This window comes from Ambystoma mexicanum, chromosome 12, assembly GCF_040938575.1.
Source record: "Ambystoma mexicanum isolate Mex_15411 chromosome 12, UKY_AmexF1_1, whole genome shotgun sequence".
Taxonomy (NCBI): domain Eukaryota; kingdom Metazoa; phylum Chordata; class Amphibia; order Caudata; family Ambystomatidae; genus Ambystoma; species Ambystoma mexicanum.
The window spans coordinates 1,149,041,452-1,149,065,328 of record NC_090936.1 but is presented as its reverse complement, the minus strand read 5'-3'; the positions used below and the strand labels follow the sequence as shown (position 1 = coordinate 1,149,065,328).

The following is a 23,877-nucleotide window of genomic DNA, read 5'->3' as shown; positions in this document are numbered from 1 at the left end:
CCTAGAAGCCAATCAAGTTGGACCCTTGGATTCATTTAATAGTGTGCAGGCTTCCCATTTTCCCCACAGCTATCCCTCTACTTATGACTAGCCCTCTCCCTAAAGTTCTCCAACTCCCACATACCTATCTGCTTCTCTTCCCCATCCCTTGCCCCCAAGCAGCTTTTATCGAATCACATTTCGGAGATCATCCAGCTTCTACTGCTAGGGGCAGTGGTGGAGGTTCCTTGGTGAGAGGCTTGTCGTCTTCAATGAGCTTTTTGGTTGTTTTAAGAAAGACAACACAGGACTTAGCACATTCTTTGATCTCTTGAACTTGTATCGTTCCAAAGGAAGATTCAAGGTGGTGACTGCCTTCATCTAGTCAACCAGATTATGCCTTCACAAACTTGAAGAGGCTGTATTGTGGGACGGGGGGCAACTCTGGGTCATGCCCAGATGCATGATCTCTGTTCACTGATGTTAGGTTTTCTTTGCAAAAGTCACTGTTTGTGGCAAGACTTTGGAAAGCCCACCTTAGATGAACAGGGTTTACACCTCTTAGAATCAACCTGACCCACCCAAGGGATTGGTAGAGTGGTGTACAACCATGCTTTGTTTAAGGAGGGAGGAGGGCTGTAGTTGGATACAAAGACTTAAAGGCATACCTTGGTTCTAGAAAACAGAGGTTATGGAAAAATAGACATTATATACACTAAGGCACAGTACTAAGTACCAGAAAACCTATAAACAGTATAAGAACCCTTTCAATACTCTTAGAATGGCAAACCAGAGGTGGTGTTCCATTACAATAACCTTTTCAGTAACAGATCCCTTAGTAAACCAACTGGAAACCTATAAGCAAACTTTTCTAAACTCTTAAACCCAGTCCTGTCTCAACAGTCCAACCCTATCTAGTTTGTGTCTCTCAAAGGTTGGATGGGCCACTGGGACACCAGTAGCCGCAGGTTCACTGGGCAAAGGCAGGAAGGAGCAAAATAGTGTTCTATATACTAGTATGCCAATGGATTCCCTAACGTTGCAGGTAAGTAAAGTAGTTAATTACAGGTTGCCTTAAGGAGGTTAGGATGACCCCCTGAAAGGGTGCCCAATGCACCATTGTCGTAGGGCAGGCAGTTTCACCCCTAGAGTACAATGGGTTGTCGACCTCGATGTTACTCTATGGGAACCTCAGGGGAAGCAAAATACAAGCATCTGCAGCCCCCAGAGTCACAAGATAGCAGAAAGAGCCCCCAAGGTAGGTTATACCGGAAGTGAACAGTGCCTTGGATTGGAGGGGTTGCTGTGGGACGGTTTCAGCAGTGAGGTGACAAAAGACCCGGTCTTCTGTTCTTCGGCTTTGGTGATGGGGAGACAGTGCCCTCGGTAGCTCAGGCGACAGCACTTGAGCGGAGGGATGGCCAGCATTAGTTCTTCACAGTTCTGGCTTGTTGGTGCCTTTTGCAGGCTCCGAAGGCAGACAGGTGTCACGGCGGTCAACTCTCTGGTGAGGGCCTGTTCTGGATATGGCTCGAGTTGTTGCAGGCTTAAAAGAATGCCCACAAAGTTCAGGCGAAACCATGCTTCTGGAGACGATGCACCGTGTTGCAGCACAGGACCTCAGTTATTGGGAGTTTGCAGGCCCTGGGGGGCGAGGGTTGCAGCTCTTCTGGGGATTTCGCAAATTGTAGTTGGTCTCAAGACCAGTTAGGCCCACCAGTCTATGGCTGCAGATGCTTGTAGGCTTCAGATCTTCCATGCCAATTGGAGTGGGGCGGTCGGGTCAGCAGCGGCGACTGAACAGGTTATGGTGGTCTTTGTAAGATCTGGCAACATCTTTCTTAGTTATCCTCTTTGGATACTTCTGTTCCAGTGGGCGACTCTTGGTTTCTGCTCCAGGACTTCAGGATGTATCCAGGAACTCCGGCTGAGTCCACCAATCCTGTCCCACGCACCATTCAGACTTGGAGATGGCTGTCCAATGGGCAGAGCGAGAGGCAGGGGAGTTTCTGTTGACTTCACCCTCTTCCCGTCCTGCCAGTCACTCAAAGACCCTTTGCAGGCTTTTCAAGAGAAGACCGGTGAAGATAAAGGGACAGGAGGACCCTCTCACACCTAGCACGGTGGAAGAAGGGATCAGACAGGACAAGCCATCTTGTTCTTGCCTTAAAAAAGTTGTCCTCAATTTTCTGTCAGAGCTTCCCTATGTACCTTCATTGGAGCTGCGACTACAGCCTCCAGTGAATGTGGAAAGAGTACACTCCCACCACTCTGAATAGATGGGCTTGTCACAGTAACGAAACGTTACTGGAGAGGCGAGAAAAGGTATACACTGTATCCCCTCAGCACCCCCACATAAGATGGTGTGTGCTGATCTTGCAAAAGTAAAACACAGATAGGAATAAGAGCATCACCCTGCCCTGGGAACTGCAAGAGTTAGCCAGGAAAAATAAAGAAAACACGAACAAGAAGCTTTAGGGGCTTTGTGTTGCTTCAATAAAAAGTAGATGCCTAAAGGTTGGTGGAAAGCATAGCTCAAAGTTAAATCTCAAAAAGGGACCCACTCACCCAGGAGAATTGGCAAAACCCAGGTGTCCAGCAAGAAAATGCTGGTGTACTCACAAGGAGTGAATAACCTTGCCCCAACCCTGTGCTCCATATCAATATCCTGGAAATCTGGTCCAATACTCCTACATCCATACTCTTTTCTCCATACTGATGGGTTTTTGTGCAAGGAGGACTTAGTCTGCATAACTGCTGACTTGTTCATATCACCTTAATGGACGTCCCGGAGGAATATAGACCTTGTGGCATGTTTGAGGTTGTGGGGGTTTCCAATCTAACCTTCATACCTGCCTTTTGAGAGGTTGGGAGTATCATCTTGGATGCTGTTCTTGATATTTGCTGTCTCCCAGCTACTAAAGCTTTTTATGACTCTCGAAATGTACCAGTTGCCCAAGACTAGTTGTAGCCTACAATGGTTGTTTCCGATTTCTTGTTGTCTTCGCCCAGTAATCGCTTGATATAAGCCCAGTTCAAGTTTATTTGCCTGATATTTGATTTCAAGCTCTGAGCACAGGGGCCACACTGCTTACTGCTGTGCAGTTTTTTTAATTGATTACATGTTTTGGTGTGTATCTGACCATAGATTGTTCTGTCTTTGGAGTTGTGCTCTTCGCCTCTTTTGAGCTGAAGAAAGATGAACGGGCATACGACGGCTGATGTTTTCTTGTGAAAGGGATATATGCTCTCTGCTTTCTGCTGTTTAACAAAGAGGTGGTGACTTTACATATGAGGTCTTCTTTCCTCTCGAAGATGGTTTAATTTCTCAGAAGGGTAATCGTCTTGTGGTTTTCCCTTCTCAATGGCTGAGGATATGTTTCATCACTTTGATCCTAAAAGGGCGGTTAGCTTGTCTCGATTCTAGCAATACTGAATAGGCAGCTATTATGGTTTGCTTGGTAGCTGCAATTCTTCTGGACCGCAGGGTACTATTTCCAGCTGGATTGCGATGTGCATTAAGATCTGCTGTTGGCGAACAAAAAAATTCCCCCATTACATTTGAGCACATTCGACCCTGGCTCAGGCTGTTCATTTTACTATGCACAGGGGTAGGCTATTTCTGACCATCTGCCAGGTGGCTACCTGGCAGTCTCTGTATACATTTTTTAAGTGTTCATACTTGGATTGTTTGTCTGGGAGTGGGCTAGTTTTGGCCATTCTATCTAGCAGTGTATGCTGTCCTGAGAATTGGTTCCTGGCACACACTTTGCTCACAGTCTTTGTAAGATGAGTAATCTGTAGGAGGAAGTCATCCATTTGAAGATCGAATATCTTGTACTCTGAGATCCCCATAAACTCCATAGTCTGAGTTTGCTCAGAAGCACTTTAAGACAAGATGGCAGCACCCGTGAGATGGATGGGGTGCAGATTTATTACTCCAACACCAATCAATAAGGACAACTCAATGGTTTGGCAAAGGGAGTCAGTTTAATGACAAGTACAAAAAACGGGGAGTTATGGATAGCAGCAGGGATGCGATCTTCCTTCTGGCTTCAACTCCAATGAACTTCATACAAGTTGTAACATTTATACTCAAAACTCGTCATCATTGACGTGTAACACTCAAAAGTTGACATGCAATTCTATTTGTTAGGAAAAGGTAATTTTACTATAGGTACTATATCCGTATATGGTAACGGAGTGAGGGGATTGGGTAAACACTATCAGGCGGGCATCTAAGCCTTTCCTTCAGAAATGACTACTGCAGACGTCATTAAAAGTATGACATCCTATTGGTTCTACTAACTATAGGACCGTAGATGATTTGGTCCATTGTGATTGGGTTGGCACCAACCCCATGCATACTTTTTTACTTTGCTTAGCAGCACGCAGAATGGTCGGCCAGTTGCGAGGTGGCCCTTAGTTACCCGGCCGTCACCCAGTCCTTGCTACAATCGATCATAACTTTAGTAGCCATGTGTCAATTAGTTCTGTGCAGTTGGCCTCGAAACTGCATCTTCTGTCTGGAAAAGGTTCTGATATAAGGTTCTGATATCTTCATCTGGCCGTGCGTGGGTGTGAACCCTCGCTTTTTCTTGCTCGGCTGGTCACGTGATTCAGATACCGTGAATTTGCCTCTTTTCCATCAATTTGTGTATTTGAATTTCGTTTCACCCGCCACCTGCCTTCGCCTTCTTATCTCGACCTTTCAGACGCAGAATATTCTGTTCTTAGTTTCAATCCGATGTAGCTACTGTTCGTTTCTTCTATTGGTATGACCTTGGCTCTCCTGGCACGAGTTGCCTCTGCGGAGTTTTGTTTAAGCCGTATCTTCTCGTTTTTGCTAACTATGAAGCTTTCTCGTGTGGCCTTTAGTAACCTGGGTTGATTCCGCTTCTTGTGCAAAGTGGAAATAAACTTATAATAAGTGCTTTGTTTGAGGCAGATTATGTATAGTGACACTTGCCGCACTATTCTTCTACTAAGCACAGCAAGCCGCACTGTTTTCTTAGCTTTCTTGCGGTTCCAAGCATATTTACAGGTGTAAACTGGTCGAATATCTGCATCTTGCTTACAGCTTAAACTGCTTGCATTTTGACATTGTCCTTTCACTTTAGGTTCACAATATACTTGTTCATGGCATTTCGTCTCTTTGCATCATTCTCTGGTTGTCATTTCTTCTAGCTGTGAGTCAGTTCCAGCCCTCGTGACATCACCATTCGTCTTCTATTAAGGCCTTTTTGGTTTCTTCAGGGACTGTACTTAGGCGATCTTCATTTCGTTTAATTTGTCGATGGGGTTTTCTTAATGGATACCTTACTGACCATGCTTTTCTGGGTATCGGTACTTCAATAGGTGCTGTTCTTCTAATAGGCACTGGGCAGAGTCCTACTGCAGCTCTCTGCTGGTTTATTTGCTCGTCATACGTCCCATATAACTTGGTGTGAACGTTTCTGGTACTTCAAAATGGACGATTGGAGTGCAGGTTTTATTTGGGACCTCCCCTACAATCTTACCTTTGATAATGCTATTTCCAGTTTCTACCGCAGCCCTGTCGCCCTCCCACCTTCCCCTCAAATTGCTTACCTGTGGCACTTGTTGGCAATCTGTGTGATTTACAGTTTCTCAGTTTTATCAGTTTATTGGAGCTTCATTACAGAGTGGGGAATTGGATGCAACTGAGTTATTTAAATTGTAAGGGGTAACCATCTGCACAGGCTGCGCTTGTTACCTGTTGTATGCTCACTGGGTGTGATAAGTTTGAACAGAGTGGATGAGGAGTGTTCACAAAAAGACACAACTGATTTATGGTGCAATTGATTAATGAATCAAAGAGCCCAGCTTTAATTCCTCAAGTCAATACTAGGACATTTTGATTTAAAGTGCCCCAAAAACAAGGCCTTCAGCACTTGAGAAACTGCCTGCCACTGAGCACGTCTAATTCACAAGCCGATTACGGCCATATATCCGGAATCAGCACACCCAACACGAACCAGTGTACTGCATTATTGCCACACCAATGGCATTTCTGCCGAGCAATATATCACGACCTGTTTAGAAGTAAAGTACACTGAACTGACCAGTAACATGCTTTTGGAACCGTCCGTTGCTCCATTTTTTCTACAGTTTGACAGAGAACAATTACAATAAGGTTTCTAAATTGAACACAGTTCAGGATTTAGCATCAGCACTATAGCCCAATGCACTATATGTATCTATATGCCCTGATGACGACCTCATAGGTTGAAACACGTGTTGGCATTTTTTCGCATTTCCTGACGCCATTTTCTGCATTTCTTGACATCTGAGGCATTTTCTGCATTTTTTGGCATTTGTTTGGCATTTTCTGTACTTTTGGCATTATATGAATGTACTTTGTTTTGGACACTGCCCGGCAGGACACTGCCCGGCACTTATCTGTTTGTAGTATTAAGCTTCTTACATGAAATGTGTACCCATGTGTACCAAGAATGTATCATTTGTTTTTGGGGCACTTTAAATCAAAATGTCCTAGTATTGACTTGAGGAATTAAAGCTGGGCTCTTTGATTCATTAATCAATTGCACCATAAATCAGTTGTGTCTTTTTGTGAACACTCCTCATCCACTCTGTTCAAACTTATCACACCCAGTGAGCATACAACAGGTAACAAGCGCAGCCTGTGCAGATGGTTACCCCTTACAATTTGTTTTAGTCCAGGTGATAGTGGGAGATCACCTTACCATCCACACGACAGCAGCTTTACCAATATCTGATCTGATCATCCATTTAGACTTCCAGGTGTGCGCACTCCTGAATAGGGCCCTACCCCCACAATCCCTTTGTTTTCAACTGAGTTATTTGTCACTCCCTATGTATCAACTACATCACCTTCGGATCCAATAGTGTTCATGATGAACTGACCAGATGGTTTGAGTCGCACATGGTGCCCTTTTTGTGGCTGTGAATATTGTCTGGATCCAGTCAGTCTGAAGCCTTTTCAAAAATGAGGAATTTGAGTAGTGGAAGACTAGATTGATCAGAATTAACCTTGAACATTAACCTTGAACAAGGATAAGTATTAATCTTCCAAGCTGCTCGGCTCAGCTTCCAAAACCCTCCAAAAGCAACTTTTAATTCTGTGGCTCTAACCTTGAGACCGCCCAACCCCCAAGCATCCTATGTTTCTGTACTGGATAGAGACTGTCTTTGGGCTCCCACTGAAAGCATCCCAGACAATTGAGCTGGGAGAATAGCACATGGTACTTCTACCAACTCCAGCCTCGTGATCTAGTCTGTTCCGTTCACACTTGAATGGTTGAAGATGGCACATTTTCGTGCTTGTTAATGGCATTTGATTTTGAACTGGTAATCCTTTTTCTGGTCTTCACTGAATAGCAAGTCTGGAGGGACGTCTGCCTCTTGCAATCGCCCTTTGAGTGAAAGGGGGGCTTTTGTGATTCAAAACATGTTTCAAAGCTTGTAATAACGGGGGAGCAAAGGTTCCTGCAGTCCTTTCCTAGTGAAAATAAGGATTACAGCTATCTCTTCCAGCTGCTAATTTAAACCACCAGGTGCCTAAAAAGATGCACAATATTCTCCAGCATGGGAAGACATGGCATGGATTCACATGCTCATGAATATTCCCCGTCGTCAGGCTGGGAATCCTCGGTAAAGAAAGAATCCGTATCAGTTTCGTTTCTGATCTGTCTCTCAGCAGTAACCAATCACTGGTCTCTGGGTCATACTGCCCCAGCCAATGACTGCCCTCTCCCTAAGCCCGCCTCTGGCAGCCATCTTCAGATTTTTACCGCACGCTCAAGTGTTGGGAGCCTCGTGTTTAGCTCTCGAGCTTTTGCTGCGTTTTCGTGCTTTTTCAAAGAGAATTTCTAATTTTTCGGTCAAATAGAGCCTCAAGCGCCACCATCTCTACATCCGATTAACGGGTATCCGTGTCGGATATTTTTCTACGCCCCTCAAGGGTGAAGATTTCGTCGAGTTACGCTTCTTGGGGGATTCCAGATGTTTATGTGGCCTACCCGGATATGGCCCAGGAGAAAGGAAGCTCGACGCCCGGAAAGCTGTTCAGGGTTTGCCCTGGATGCCAGCTACAGAATGTTTTAGAGCACGAGCATTCAAAATGTCTCTACTGCCTTCATGATGACAAAACGCACGTGGAGAAGAACTGTGCGTTTTGCAGGAACATGTCGGAACGGACCATCAGGGACCGACACCTTCGTCTCTCCAACTGGGTGGAAGGGAGGAGTCCGTCAGGTGAGAAGTAGTAGTAGTACGAGCGGTCTTCTAAGTCCTGTGAGGGCACCACGGCGACGGGGGCCCAACAGAAGGCAAAGCACCGCGAGTCTGCGGGCACCGGGAGCTCCGAACGGTCGGCTCTTTGGCTGCCAGGCAGGGCGCGCCTTCCCCGGCACCATCAACCACGAGCCAACGGTCTATTTCGCGGAAGAGGAAATCCGAGAACCTTGTTGAGCCTCTGGAGAGGCCCCGGTCGATCTCGAAGGATTCGACCGAGGGGGAGCGAGGCGGTGACTCTCCCCCAAGGTGAAGGCCTCAAGCGCGCCTAAGGCGGTGAAGGCCTTGATTCACCCGGCCAAGGTCTCTATCGAGGGAGTCGCGGCAGCCCTAGCGCTGCCTGTGGAGGCTACACCAGTGGGGGCGACCTCAGGGCCCAGAGTCTCCCTGCCTCCGCGGTGGGAAGCCTCTTTCAGACCCATCGTAAAGACGCCCATGAAGACCCTGGTGGAAAAAGAGGGGGGGGCGGTGGCCTTTGTGGACACGGACACAACATCCGAGGAGGATCTGGCAGAAGTCCTAGAGGGCCTCGACGAGGGCGTCTAAGAGGCCCATCCCCACGGGAGGGATCCCGACGAGGGTGACGACGGCACCGGCGAGGGTCCTAGTCACCCGTTGCTTCCAGAGCCGCAGGATAACCCGGCGGCCATTTTGTTGGCAATACAATCCTTATGTTCGGATATAAGGACAAGATTGCCCTTACCACCGACAGAGGACCCAGTACCAGGCCCGACGGAGGAACCAGAGCCGGTCCTGGCGGGAAGCCCAACCGAACAAGAGAAGACGGATCCACCCAGCCCCGCCTTCTCAGCCCTCGCGGCCTGCTCGGCCTTTACCCACGTCCCCCGTCCCTGGGGATGACACGGGAACAGACACGGCCACGACGGGTACCGACGACGACAGCGGTGACGACGGAACGGAGCTCCCATCACCAGCCCGGGCCTCCCCGTCCGATGAGATCGGATCTTTCCATGCAATGATCGCCAGGGCATCCAAGCTTTTTCAGCTCTACCCCGAAGAGAAGAGGTTTCCTTTACCAACTGCGCGAGGCCAAGAGGAAGTCAGTCCTCGCCGTGCCTCTGCTGGATGACATCTGGGACAAGGGTGTTACCCTTCTCAAGAACCTGTCTACGACGCCTGCCAAGAAGGATCGGTACGAGAAGAAGTACCTGGTCCCCGACGCGGCCCCTTTGTGCCTTAGGGCACAACCTACCCCGGACTCGGTCGTCTCGGCGGCGGCCAAGAAGAAAGCGGGGGGGGGGGGGGGGTGTGTGTGTATCAGTCTCGACAGTCAACCTCCCCACCGGACGGCAAAGGGAAGAAGCTGGACGCAATGGGACGAGTTATCTCGTCGGCGGCAACAACGATTAAGGCGGCCAAAGCCCTCGCGATCGTGGCCCACTACAACAGGGAGTTATGCTACAAGATCGCCCCCCTGTTGGACTTCCTACCGGATGACAAGAAGGCCGAGGCCCTGGAGATCTTGCAAGAAGGCGAAGTGGCGTCGGACCACGCCATTACGGTGGCAACGGACATTGCCGACACTGGTTTCCGCCAGATAGGCAACAGCGTTTGCCTTGGACGACGAGGTTGGCTCAAGGCAACGGATTTCCGCCAGGATGTACAAGCCAAGTTGTTTGGACATGCCGTTCGACGGGAACAATCTATTTGGGAAAACGGTGGATGAGTCCCGCCAAGCCATCAAGGCGGACACAGAGACTGCTAGGGCCCTAGACGTTCTCCGGCAACAGAAGCCGTCCTTTCGGAGCGCCGGAGGCAAGCAGGGTGCCTCCAAGGGATTCGGCAGTGGCTCCTCTACTTACTGCCAAGCGGCCCGCTCCTCGTTGCAGGAAGCCTATAGAGGACGAGGCCGCCGTTGTCACCAGGGAGGCCAAGGTGTCCTCCAAACAAGATTGAACCGACAGCGGGGTCGGGCCCCCACCGAAGCACCCCGGTAGGAGGCCTGCTGGCGAAGTTCGTCAGCGTGTGGGAGTCCATCTACACCGACCGTTTGGTGCTAGACGCCGTAGCCCAGGGGCACGCCCTCAAATTTCTAAAAAAAGTGCCCCCACATTCCACCTGTGGTCAGGAAGGAAAATCACGTCCCTCAACTCCTTTTGGAGGTGAGGGCGTTGCTCAGAAAAGGCTCTGGAGTATACTCAAGGTACTTCCTCGTAAAAAAGAAGACAGGAGGATGGCGCACCCATCCTGGACCTGCGACGGCTGAACAAGTACATCAAGGCACAGAAGTTCCGGATGGTCACCCTCCAGCACGTGCTGGTACAACTGGAGGAGGGCGATTTCCTGTCGTCATTGGCTTTGGAGGGAAGCGTACTTCCACATCCCCAGTCTGAAAGGTCACCGAAAGTTCCTCAGTTTCGTGGTCCAAGGACGGCACTACCAGTTCAAGGCCCCCCCGTTTAGATTGAAGTCGGCATCCAGGGTGTTCACCAAGTGCCTCACACCGGTGGCAGCACGGTTGCGCCTGCAGGGGATCCACGTTTACCCCTACCTGGATGACTGGCTCATCCGAGCAGGGACAAGGAGGGTGCTTGCCGTGGATCACACAGCAAAGACCGTCCAGCTGCTCTCGGACCTGGGATTCTCCATCAACTTTCCCAAATCCCACCTGGTCCCGTTGCAAGTCACACTGTTTCTGGGAGCAAAGCTCGACACAGTGGCGCGCCTGGCCTCACCGTCGGAAGAAAGAACGAAGGCCATCCTGGGCCAGGTGCAGCGTCTGCTGGCCATGGACGTGGCCAGAGTGAGGTCCATCAAGTCCCTCCTCGGGATAATGTCCTCCTGCATATATCTTGTGCGCCTGTGCAGGCTTCGGATGCGCACTCTGCAAGAGTTCCTCGACTCCCGCTGGATCCAAGTGACGGGCAGCTTCGAGGACGGGATTCCGCTCGACGAGACCTTCCGACGAGCGATCCGGTTGTGGGGCACCCGCGCTCATCTGACGGCGGGCACAGACTTTCAGACCCCATCCCACCAGATAACGGTGACGACTGATGCCTCCCTGGAAGGGTGGGGAGCACACACCGGAGATCTTCACGCAAGAGGCCTGTGGCTCCCGGAGGAGAAGATGCTCCACATCAACATCCTGGAGCTCTTTGCAATGTTCTGGGCCCTCAGGTCCTTTCTCCCGTCCCTCAAGGGCAAGGTGGTGAGAATTTTCACCGACCACACCACCACGATGTTCTACATCCGGAAGCAGGGCGGAACCAGATCCCGAGCCCTCTCCAAGGAAGCCCAGGATCTGTGGCATTGGGCCATCGCCCAAGGGATTTTTTTGGTGCCCTTTCATCTGGCAGGGATAAAAAACACCATCGCCGACTCACTCAGCAGGGAGCTGCGCTCGTGCCACGAGTGGGAACTACGTCAGGATTAAGTGGATCGACTCTTCCGACGATGGGGAAAACCCCAGATCAACCTGTTCGTGATGGCGACCAACTCAAAGTGCCAGAGGTTCGCCAGCAGGTTTCCCCAGCCGAGGAGCATGGGCGATGCTTTCTCGTTCCCGTGGGAAGGCCTGTTCCTTTATGCGTTCCCTCTGTTGCCGTGGCTGCTCCGACTCATCAACCAGCTCAAGAGGTCCCGGTGCAGGATGATCCTGGTTGCAGCGGCGTGGCCGAGGCAGATCTGGTTACCGGACCTTCTGGACTTGTCGGCGTCCCCACCAGTCAAGTTGCCGACAGACGCGGATCTTCTCTCCAGAGAAGGAGGCGCCATACTTGATCACGACCCGGAGTCGCTGAACTTGCAGGCCTGGCTCCTACAGCGCTAGAGTTTGGAGGGTACGACATCCCGGCTGACTGCAGAGAGGTCCTTGCAAAAGCCAGGGCGTCCTCAACTCTGAAGTGCTACGGACATAAGTGGAAGAGGTTCTCTGTCTGGTGCTGTGCACAGAAGATTAACCCTCTTCGGATTACGGCCCCTCAAGTGCCGCCGTACCTATTGTCGCTGGCTAAGGCTGGACTAGCTCACGCCTCCAAGATACATCTGGCTGTGATCTCCCGATACACCAGAACCACAGGACGGGTGTCCTTGTGGTCCCATCGCCTAGTGAAGGAATCTATGAAGGGACTGTTCCGATTGTTCCCGCTGGTGAAGGCCCCTGCCCCGGCGTGGGAGCTCAACGTGGTGCTGACCAGGCTCATGGGGGCGCCATTCGAGCCCCTGCATTCGGCACCGTTGAAATTCCTGTCTTGGAAGACTGCGTTTCTTGTGGCCATCACCTCCACACAGCGAGTGGGAGAGATCCAGGCCCTATCCTGCAAGCCTCCATACTTGACTTTTCACGACACAAGGGTGGTGCTGAGGACGCACCCCTCGTTTATGCCCAATGTGCCGTCGGACTTCCACCTCAACGAGCCCTTGGTGTTACCTGTTTTCTTCCCGTCGCCTTCGTCTCCGGCCGAGAAGACTTTGCACTCGCTGGATGTAGCTAGAGCGCTGAAGTTCTACGTGGACCGCACAAAGAGTTTTCGGAAGACATCACAGCTTTTTGTGAACTTTGGACCTGTGAACCAAGCGAAGGCTCTCTCGAAGGCTTCCATTTCCAGATGGCTCTCCGGCTGCATCACGCACTGCCATCGGCTGGCAAACCGACCGTTGCCTGGCCGTCCGAGAGCCCATTCGACCAGAGCTATCGCTGCTACCACAGCGTTCTTGTCTGGTGTGCCCTTGCTGGACATCTGCAGGTCTGCTACGTGGAGGTCGATGCACACCTTCACGAGATTCTACTGTGTCGACCGGGATTCCAGGGAGGAGTCCAGGGTCGGCCAAGCGGTGCTGCTCAACCAGTTTGCCTAAGGTGAGCCTGGTGAGGAGCTAAGAACTGCTTAATGTTGAGTTTTGATGTAATGCTTAATGTTGAGCCCTTTTTTTCCACCTCCCGTTGGTTGTGCATGTGTGTACTGCTATGTATTCTTATATTCATGAGCATGTGAATCCATGCCAGACCCCATGCTCTAGAAGGAACAAGTTACTTAACTGTAACTGTTGTTCTCCAGCATGGGTCTGGCACGGATTCACATGCGAACTCTCCCTCCTGCCCCTCTACGGCTCTTCACTTGGTCATACTGCCACTTTGCGTGCTACCAAATCTGAAGATGGCTGCCAGAGGCGGGGCTTAGGCAGAGGGCAGTCATTGGCTGGGGCAGTATGACCCAGAGACCAGTGATTGGTTATTACTGAGAAAGACAGATCAGAAACAAAACTGATACTGATTTTTTCTTAACCGAGGATTCCCAGCCTGATGGGGAATATTCATGAGCATGTGAATCCATGCCAGACCCATGCTGGAGAACAACAGTTACAGTTAAGTAACTTGTTCCTTCCGGTTAGTTCTGTTCGGTCTAGTAGTCGATGCACGCTTTTGGAAACTGTACCTCTTGCATCCTTTTTAACTACAAACTGTTATTTGGCTCATGTTATAACATGTTTGTCCTGTTCGTGTGTACGGTCTTAATTGCCCCACGATTTTGAAACTTTGATCTCGTTCAACAATTTCCCTCAGCTTGGATGGGTTATGTGGCCAATTAGTGAAGTAGGTGTAAGTAACTTGTTCTCCAACATGGGGTCTTACATGGATTAATATTCTATGAATATTCCCCATCTTCCGGCTGGGAGTCCTTGGTAAAATAAAGCTAAAAACAACATTGTCGCTTGTATAGCCTATTGCTGTTCTACTTCCCCATCCAATGACATTTGTCCTCCAACTCCACCCCTGATGGCCATCTTCTCAGCTATTTACTGCATGTTTTCGCGTTGGGAGTTCTTGAGTTTCGCTCCTTGACTTTCTTCAGTATTTTTGCCTAAATTTGATATTTTGCCATGGTTTTCTTCATACCGCATCACCGTTGACTTATCGGTAGCAGGTTTCCGATCCTGCCTTCTGTCGGATTGGTACGTTGTCTGAGGCCACCCACATTGGACCTAGTGCACGTGCCATGTCTGAGGCAGAGAAGAAAAGCCTCTTCAAGGCCTGTTCCAGATGCGGTCAGAAGAGCGTAGTTAAAGATGGCCACGAAAAATGTATCTATTGCCTGCACCCAGACCATAATGTGAATGGATGCCCCATCTACCAATTTTTCTCCACAAAGACGTGACAGGATCGCCATCATAGGTTGTTGACATGGCTGAAGGAAGGGAAGGCCTCCAACTGTGCGTCTTGCACGCAGTCATGCCTCTACCGAAGCTGGGCGGCCCAAAGAACATACTCCCTCTAGCCAAGAGGTTGAGATTCTTTGAGGATGCTTCCAAGGGGAATGTACCTAAAAAGGGGAAGTAGTCACACGCTCTGACTTCCTCGTTGAGCACCACAGCGTCTGTATAAATCGACGGCCACAAAGGGGACCCCGTCTTTAGATGGCCATAAATAATTTGCTCCTTCACAGTCGACCACCGCCACCCGTTGACTAAGCACAGTTTGTCGTTTGCAGCTTCGTCAACTATCCTGACCTAACGTCCTTGTCGACTACCCCAAGACGGTTGTCTAAAGCATTGTCGACAAAGACTCCATCAACGACACCACCACCAGGCTAGCGGTACCAATTTTTGCCCTGTCAACAGACTCGTTGATGACTACAGTCGCCGTCTCTATGGTTACGATGGCTATCTCAAGGGTAGCATTACCTCCAAGGCCTATGCCAGTACAGGCTGGGGTCTCTGGTCTCGGCACTACCTGTGGTCGGCACCTTCCTGAGAAGTTCCAGCAGGGATAGTGGTAACACAAGTGCTCCTTTCTACCAAAGCATGCACGGTTCCCTCCGATGCCTGCCACATCCCCTGGGAGCCCCCCACCCCCAAACACCCCCCCCCCCCCCCGACCCCCTGGGTTGTGTCTACAGCGCCTGTCTTCACACCTTCCATCCTGTGGGATGATGAAGAGGAGATTTCCGAAGACATTGACACACCACCCTGTGGAGGGTGGTGTTGTCCCTACTCCCACAGCCGGCTCTGGAGCCACTTCAACCTGCTCACCCTATGAGTCCCTGGCCTCCTGCACCAATCTTGACAACTCAGGCTCCGAGATTTCAGGCCGCAAGGGATGTATTTTTGGACATTTCATCAACTCTCCACACTCTGGTCACAGATTCAGCAGCGCCTACCACCTGTGGCCCCGGATGTCCAGTGGTTCCGGGCCCAGCCCCTATGACCAGTCCACGAAGAACGTCTCTGCTCCATCTGGCTCCACCTCTTCCCGTGACCCTGCAACCATCTTGCGTTCCACGGGCCCCTTTTTTGTAGAGGAGAGGGACCCAACAGGAACGGAAACTAATACTAATACCAGACCATATACAGATGGTACCCATACAGATGAGTTTGATGACTACATCCTGGGAGACAATATAGGAACTCTCCTCTGGACTAAGTGGAATCATTCCAAGTGATGATTGCCCGGGTGGCCAAGCTTTTCAACCTGGTTCCGGAGTAAAAGGAAGGAATGATTCCTTTTCCAGCATGGAGTCCTCCAGAAAGCCTGTGGTCTTAGTCCCGCTTTTAGATGACATCTGGGAGGAGGGCTGGTGGTGATGGAGAAACCCTTTCCCACACCACCTAATAAGGAGAGGCCCTTAAATGCCACAGGACTCAGTAGTGCCTGCTGCTGCGAGCAGAGGTCATCTAAACCATCATCCTCTTGCTCAATGCTGCCTGACCAGGAGGGAGGGAAGGAAGCTGGGCACGGCTGGAAAGTGCATAACTATCTCTGCTGTGTCTACAGTCAAGACTGCCAATGCCTTAGCCATCCTGGCACGCTACGACAAAACTCTGATACAAGTTGGGACCCATTCTCGATTTCCTGCCCGAGGACAAGAAAGCGGCAGCCATGGCCATCTTTCATGAGTGAACGGGAGCTGGCATCTGACCATACAATGAAGGGCGCCCTGTATATTCCCAACTCCGGCTTCCTGCAGATGGGCAACAGAGTTGCCCTTGGCCTCAAGGTTGGTTCACAACCACAAACTTCAGGCATGACATCCAAGCTAAGGTGACTGACCTAACGTTCGACTGGGATAACCTATTCGGCAAGCCAGTGGACAAATCTCTTCTTGCCATCAAAAGGGACACAGCATGCTCTCTGGGCAAGCGTCAACAAAGGAAGCAGGCCTTTTGCTCCCAGAAAGGGAAGGTTTCCCAAACTTCCACTGTGCTCAACCCAGCGTATAAAGGCTGTTCCCGGGCCTATACAGGAGGTTCACAACGTAGTCGTCAACAAGCCACCATGACTCTGACGGATGCCTGACCAGGTTCAGGTCCGGACCTCCCACTTCAACATTGCAGTGGGGGGGCCAGCTGTCATAGTTTGTCGACAAGTGGCGCAACATCTACACAAAATGGGTTTTTAGCGTTAGAGCAGAGGCACTCTTTAGAGTTCCTGGACAAGTGCCTTAGCATTCCTCCAGTGACGAGGCAAGAGCAGCACGGGGCCCAACTCATCAAGGAAGTTCAGGCCATGCTGTGAAGAAAGGGGCCATAGAACATGTCCCTCTGTGCCTCCGGGGTTACAGAGTACTCTCCACATACTTTGTTTCGCAAGAAGTCGGGTGGGTGGAGGCCCATCCTAGACATGCGGCATCTCAGCAAATTCCTAAAGTCCCAGAAATTCAGGATGGTCACGTTCTAGCATGTGCTTATCCACCTGGAAGAGAGATTTCCTGGCGACAATGGATCTGGAAGATGTATATTTCCACATCCCCATTCACCCAAAACATCGTACGTTCCTACGGTTCCTCGTCCAAGGAAGACATTAGCAATTCAAGGTGCTTCCCTTTGGCCTGAAATCAGCCCTAAGGGAGTTCAAAAAAATAAACTAGCACCTGTGGCAGTGTCCCATTTTTTGGAAGGGAGTGCAAGTCTACCCTTAACTGGACGATTGGCTGGTCCGGTCTTGTTCTCACACCCAGACGGTGCAACATACAGTGGAGATGGTCCAAACTCTAACCTCTCTGAGATTGTACATAAACTATCCCAAATCCTGCGTGGTGCACTCCCAAGATGCACTGTTCCAGAAGGCCTGTCTCAACAGTCTTGTGCTTGGGGACCCCAGCATAGGAAAGGATGCGTACCATCCTAGGAAAGGCCCAAAGACTATCCGCCAAAGTGGCAACAGACCAGTCCTAGTGCCTGCTGGGGATGTCTTCCTGCATCCATATGGTCCCTCATTGCAGGTTGCACCCAAGACCGCTTCCGGTGTTCCTGGACTCCAGGTGGAAGCAGATAACTGGCTCATGGAACAGGATAGTCCATAATCAAGTATTCTGGAAAGCCCTGAAGTGGTGTTCCATTTGCATTCACATCTCGCAGGGGGCTCCCATTAGAACACGGTACATCAAGGAACTGTTCCTACTGATGCCTCTCTGGAGGGTTGGGGCGCCCACATGGGCCACCTATACGCCAGGGGGGGCAATGGCTCCCAGAAGAGGAGACATTGCATGTCAACGTCCTGGAACTGCAGGCAATTTTCTAGGCTCAATAATTTCAAGCCTCAACTCTTGGGAAAAGTAGTCAGGATCTTCATGAACAACAAGACTACCATGTATTATTACATCATGAAGCAAGGTGGAACAAGATTTCCCGCCCTCTCCCGGGAAGCACAGAACCTATGGCGCTGCGCCATTGCTCAGTGGATGTTTATAGTCCTGTTTTGATTAACAGGCATTCAGAACACCATGAGCTGCGGTCCTGCCATGAGTAGGAGCTCCTGCAAGCTCAGGTGTCTCTTCAGCAAATGGTGCCAGCCTCAGACCAACCAGTTTGCGCCAACGAACAGCACCAAGTACCTGCGTTTGCCAGCAGGTTCCCTCAAACAGGTCTAAGGGACACTTTCTTGATCCAATGGAAAGGCATATTCCTGAATGCATTCCCACGAATACCACTGCTGCTAGATGTGACCAACACATTCAAACTATCCCGATGCAAGATGAGACTCATTGCACCGGCGTGGCCCAGGCAGATCTGGTACCCCGATCTTCTTCACCCATCAGTGGCTCTGGCATTCAGACTGCCTCGTCTCCCGGACCTTCTCTCCAAAAAAGGATGATCTATTCTAGACCACGACCCAGCGTCTGAGCCTGGCTCTTGCAGCCCTAGAGTTTGGACAGTACTCGCTGCCCTTGGAATGCATGAACATACTAGCTAAGGCAAGGGCTCAATCTACACTTGCCTGTTACAAGCACAAGTGGATGCGCTTTGCAGTGTGGTGCCTGTCAAAGGTTTATCCATGGCGCATTACAGCGCTGCAATTTCTTCCATACTTCCTCTCGCTTGCCGAGGCTAGCCTCGCCCATGCATCAATCATGGTACAACTGGCCACCATCTCCCAGTAAACTTAGGCTCTGAAGGCATGCTCTCCCTGGTGAGTCTGTTCCAGGGGTAAGTGTATTGCTTCTGTTGAGCCTTGCCACCTCCTGTGGTTGTGTACGTCTACTGCTGTGTAAACTTATTCATAGCATGTGAATCCATCAAAGATCCCATGCTCGAGAAGGAACACTTATGTAACTCTAGTTCTCCAGCATGGGTCTTATATGGATACACATAAGAACCCTCCCTCCTTCCCCTTTATGGCTCTTCTTGGTTCCTATTGCCACTTAAAGTGCACAACCAAACCTGAAGATTGACCACCAGGGGTGGAGTTAAAGAGGACGAAAGTCATTGGGTGGGGGCAGTATGATCCAAGTTACAGCAATAGGCAACACAAGTGACAGTGCAGTTTTTAGCTTCAAGCTAAACTGCTTTATTTTTCAGAGGACCTGCCTCACGACTGGGAATATTCATTGCATGTGAATCCATGTAAGACCCATGCTGGGGAACAAGAGTTACAGGTAAGTAACTTGTTCCTTCTGTTGCAATTGACTTATGATAGTAATTTGTGTGTACTGTTGAATATGGATGTGGTTCTCGATATCCATTAGATGTGTTTTACAATGGGGATAGTTTAACATATGGAAGGATTTCGTTTTTGTCAGCCAGTGTCCCTTTTAGTCTTCATGGTCTTTAAAGTAAGTGTATCCCTGTTTTAAACAAAATAAAATGAGGCTGCTCTTAACAGTTTGTAATCACGTAATTTCCATTTCAGGTGATTTTCTAAAGACTTTGGAAGACCCTGACTTGAATGTAAGAAGAGTAGCTCTAGTGACATTTAATTCTGCTGCACACAACAAACCATCGTTAATTAGGGACCTCTTGGATGTTGTGCTTCCACATCTCTACAATGAAACTAAGGTCCGAAAGGAACTTATCCGAGAGGTGGGTAAAAGGTTTTCTACTTAAAAGTACAGCTTTCTGTTGAATTATTTTATTTATTGTCTCCCTGATGTTCAATGTTCTTCTTTGTTATAAATCTCTGTAACAGGTGGAAATGGGACCATTTAAACACACGGTCGATGATGGCCTGGACATTCGAAAGGCTGCTTTTGAGTGCATGTACACGCTGCTTGATAGTTGCCTTGATAGGCTAGACATCTTTGAATTTTTAAATCATGTGGAAGATGGTTTAAAGGATCATTACGATATAAAGGTAAAACAAGCTCTTGTATATTGCACCTTGAACTATTTAACCCCTTAAGTGCCTTAAATGCCAAGGACGAGTATGCTCAGCCTTTTTGCATAGACTGCATAATAGCCTGGCACTTTTACAATGCTTAAGCAATGACACTGAAAATAGTCCTGCTTTACAGAATACATCTGCAAAACATTTTCCTAATGTTTAGAATGCTTGTTTAATACTCCCCCTTAATATTAGTTCACCGAATAATTCTGCCTTTACCATATAGTGATATTTTTGAGTTGCGTTCACATGAAGACATTTCTGGCTGCATTCACAATTTGTTCCATTATTTTCCACAGATGCTGACATTCTTGATGTTGGTACGACTGTCGACCCTTTGCCCAAGTGCGGTATTGCAGAGGTTGGATAGACTTGTTGAACCCTTACGTGCAACATGCACAACAAAGGTACTTTGTTCTGGTTGTTGGTGAAAAGTATTGAACAAGTGTAGATGATGCTGCACTTGTTTAATGATATTCATTTAGGTTTGTTTAAAGTATTTGTTTGACTGAAAACATTATTGTAAGCATCAGTAACATGGTTTGAAATGTCTAATCTGTATGTAGCAAAGATGTTCATTGCCCCTTGGTCACCCTTTGTGTCACATTCCTTATCCATGAGGGTGATCACATCTTGGAGTCGAGCAGTTAAGAATTTTGCACAGCCCTCTCGTAAGTGTCAAACCATCTAACCTAAAGGTAGAAATTATGTTACTCACCGTAGTGACTAACATACTTAGTCCCCTTTCCTCCATACTGCATGGGCGTCCCTTCCAAGGGATTGGAGACAGAACCTTTTTCACCAGAAAAAACCTTGTTCCCTTTTAAATTTACAGGTGCCGGACATGGGAGCATGCACTGCATTCACACCGCCCTTCCAGCGCCTACCCTCAGTCCCCATTGACGCGTCGACAAAAGATTAACTGTCATGCTGCCTACCTCCAAGGAGCCAGGTCTGACCCAGCAACCCCAGAGGCAGGCATCATTCCCCCCAGGGAAGTGCCAGCGGGCCCAAGCTGGGGCCCTTTGGACACAGTCCTGGCGCCTTAGGCGCCAGGCTCATGTTGGACCCTTGTCCTGGCGCCTTAGGCGCCAGGCTCATAAAGCTAGAGATGTGTTCAAGTGTTTTAATGTGCACTTACCTGATGCAGACCATGCTGCTACATCCAGGCCCTCTTGAGGCCTGAATGGAACTACTTTACCTGTGGGACTTCTTTCCACCTGGGTGTGGTTGGGGAAGGATACATACCTGGAACTTCTTCCAAAGCTATTTAAACCACGCCCGATCAGCAACTCACGCTTCGCGTTGTTCTGCTCCTCGCAGCTGGACACTCACCGTGTCAGCTCCTGCATCTGGACTTCAGCCACGCCTGTCAGCATCCTGGGTCACCTGCTAAGAGAGAATTGGAGAGAAAGAAGACCTTACCTGCTAAAGCTGCATCACGGAGACATCACACCGACGATCCTGAAAGGGAAGACCTCATTTTTAAAAGCATTTCGCTTCGATCGCTGCAGCGCTGCATTTCACTCACCTTTCCTGGGCACCTCCATCTTCAGCGATCATCCGGATCCGCAGCCACTTCCCTGAGCCTAGAGAGAAAAAGACAAGAACACAAGGTGAGAGAAGGAAGGGAATAGGAAAAGCTCAGTTTCCTTCTAAGACTTACCTGTTGGGTCATTCCCATTTCATTTCGGGTCCTGGCATTCCGGACCCCGGCCCCTATGGGGAAAAAAGACAAAGACATTGAATGAGCGAATGCAAAGACATTACCCGAACGCTCATCCAGAACTTACCTGTCATTTACTGGAACTGCACGTTTCACTTCGGGTCGGCGCCATATCTCCGGCATTCCGAACCCCGGCCCCTAATGGGAAAAAGACATAAGCGTTAGCGCTTGCTGCAATAAGACAATGAACATTATTATTAAGCTTGAACTTTTGAACTTGCTACAGAACTCTTACAGCGCCTTACCTGAATAGTCAAGCTTATTTGAACTCCCATCAAACCTCAATCCAGTGAAGTAACTGGGTTTCAACGCGCCCCTGCATCAGAAGCAGGATGGAGAACTCATCCTTCCAGACCCTAAGGTGAGACTTCACGGGGACTCGTGGAAGGGTATCGTGGAGGGTTGGAAGGGAGTGGGAGGCTTGAGCATTATTCCGTCAGTAGGTAATACTCCCTTTTCACGCACAGGGGAATATTCCTGCAAGCCAGAGAAGCCAAAGTAGAGGGGCCCTACCTGTCCATCCCCAGAGTCCTGCGCTTCACCATTGAAGAAGCATCAGCACTCGAAGCCAGACCTGCGCCTCCGTGGGAATCAGGTGAGCGTGACATTAACATTGCCTAATGACACTAGTATTAGGGGGGGAGGATGGTGGGGCGTATTGAGGAAAGGGGACTAAGGACTAAGAGTATGTTAGTCACTGCGGTAAATAACTTCTAATTACTCTTACGTCCCATCTCCTTTCCTCTATACTGCATGGGCGATTACAGCTGAATGTAGCCCCAGGGTGGAGAAGAAAACCTCCTTAAGCAAATAGATTCCTGAGGAACCGCCTGTCCGAAAGCCGCATCAGATCTAGAGCCAGCATCCACACAGTAATGCTTGCAGAAAGCCGAGGGCAGTGGCCCATGTTGCCACCCTGCTTATGACATGCCAAGGGACATGGAGCTGGAATGCGATGGCCGTTGCCTTGGCCCTGACTGCGTGGGCGTGCATGTTTGCCAGAAGAGGCTTGTGCTGCCCCTCGTATTCTTCTTTGATGGCCGAGACCATCCAGTGGGATATGGAGGCCTTGGAGGCCCGATAGCCTGGTCTTGCACCTCCACAAGTGACAAATAGGGCTTCAGACTTGTGGAAGCCCTTGGTTCTGTCAAGGTAGAATTTCAGGGCACTCCTGACATCCAGGCAGTGCTGAACTCGCTGTACGTTGGCCTTGGGATCAGCGGCGACCAGCGCCTGGATTTCACTGACTCTGCGAGCCGAGGTGAGGCCAACTAGTAAGGCCATCTTAATGGTGACCAGCCTGATGTCCACGGATGCCATTGGCTCCAATGGTTTGTCCACCAGGGCACCTAAGACTGTGTTCAGATCCCACACCGGGTGTGGCCTCTTGATCAGCGGGTAGAGCCTTACAAGTCCCGTCAAATGTTTCTTGACAATCGGATTGGAGGGGAAGACCCCCTCCTCCGAGTTCCTGTAAGCCCCGATGGCTGCGAGGTAAGTGCGGCAGGTGTCCACCTGCATGCCTGAGTGGGTGAGGTGCGCCGAGGAGGAGAGCACGTCGTCCAAAGTACATGCCAGGGGGTCGATTTCCTTGGAGTCTGCTCAGTGGCAGAACATGGTAGGACGGGTGCTGATATCTGGCGCAGCGGCCATCTTGTCGAGCTGCCTTCCACGTGCCTGCATCGTGTTGCATGGCTCGCTGGGCTCAGCCTCATCCAGGACTCATGAGGCCTACCCTGCTCCTCAGGCCAAGACCTAGTAGGGCTTACACCCTTGGCAGGTAGAGCTGCGTTTAGGCGTCCCCTCTGACATATTGCTGGTGCTAGGGCGTGGCCCCTCGGGTGAAGACCCGGTAATAGAACCTTCCATTACCTTCTGGTCCCTCAATACTGTCACCCGGAGGATCCACTGATCCCTCGAGCTGTAGGCCGGTAGAATAGGTAGCCTCAGTGCACGTGCTGGCGTGGTTCGACCCAGGGATACCTAGTGGACCGGAAAGGGTATGGCCCGCAAGACAGAACATGGGAACCTTACGAAAACATCCATGCACCTTGCTTGCTCAAAAGGTTCCATCAAAACCATCCAACCAAACCAGGGCCAGACAGGAGAACTACCATGAGAGGGGACTTAGGGGGAAGTGTTGTCATGATCACTGCCCCTAGACCACTGGGACATCATGCTGGAGGCAGGTCACGATCCCCCACATGGACCTTAAGGGCTTCTCCATCTTACCGGAGACCCACTTGGAGTCAGACCTGGCGTCTGTGGCGCCAGGCCCACTTAAGGCCCACATAACTTTGAGGACAACTTGGCATTGGAC

General features: G+C 49.9%; 1 protein-coding gene across 1 annotated transcript in view; it reads left to right on the top strand.

The window, feature by feature from the left end:
* CAND1 (cullin associated and neddylation dissociated 1) overlaps positions 1-23,877 on the top strand; it is a 769,151-nt gene that overhangs the window by 669,364 nt on the left and 75,910 nt on the right. Inside the window, exons 12-14 of the mRNA XM_069629730.1 lie at positions 19,361-19,530; positions 19,637-19,801; positions 20,131-20,238. Coding sequence (XP_069485831.1) covers positions 19,361-19,530; positions 19,637-19,801; positions 20,131-20,238 — 443 coding nt within the window. The remainder of the gene's footprint in view (positions 1-19,360; positions 19,531-19,636; positions 19,802-20,130; positions 20,239-23,877) is intronic.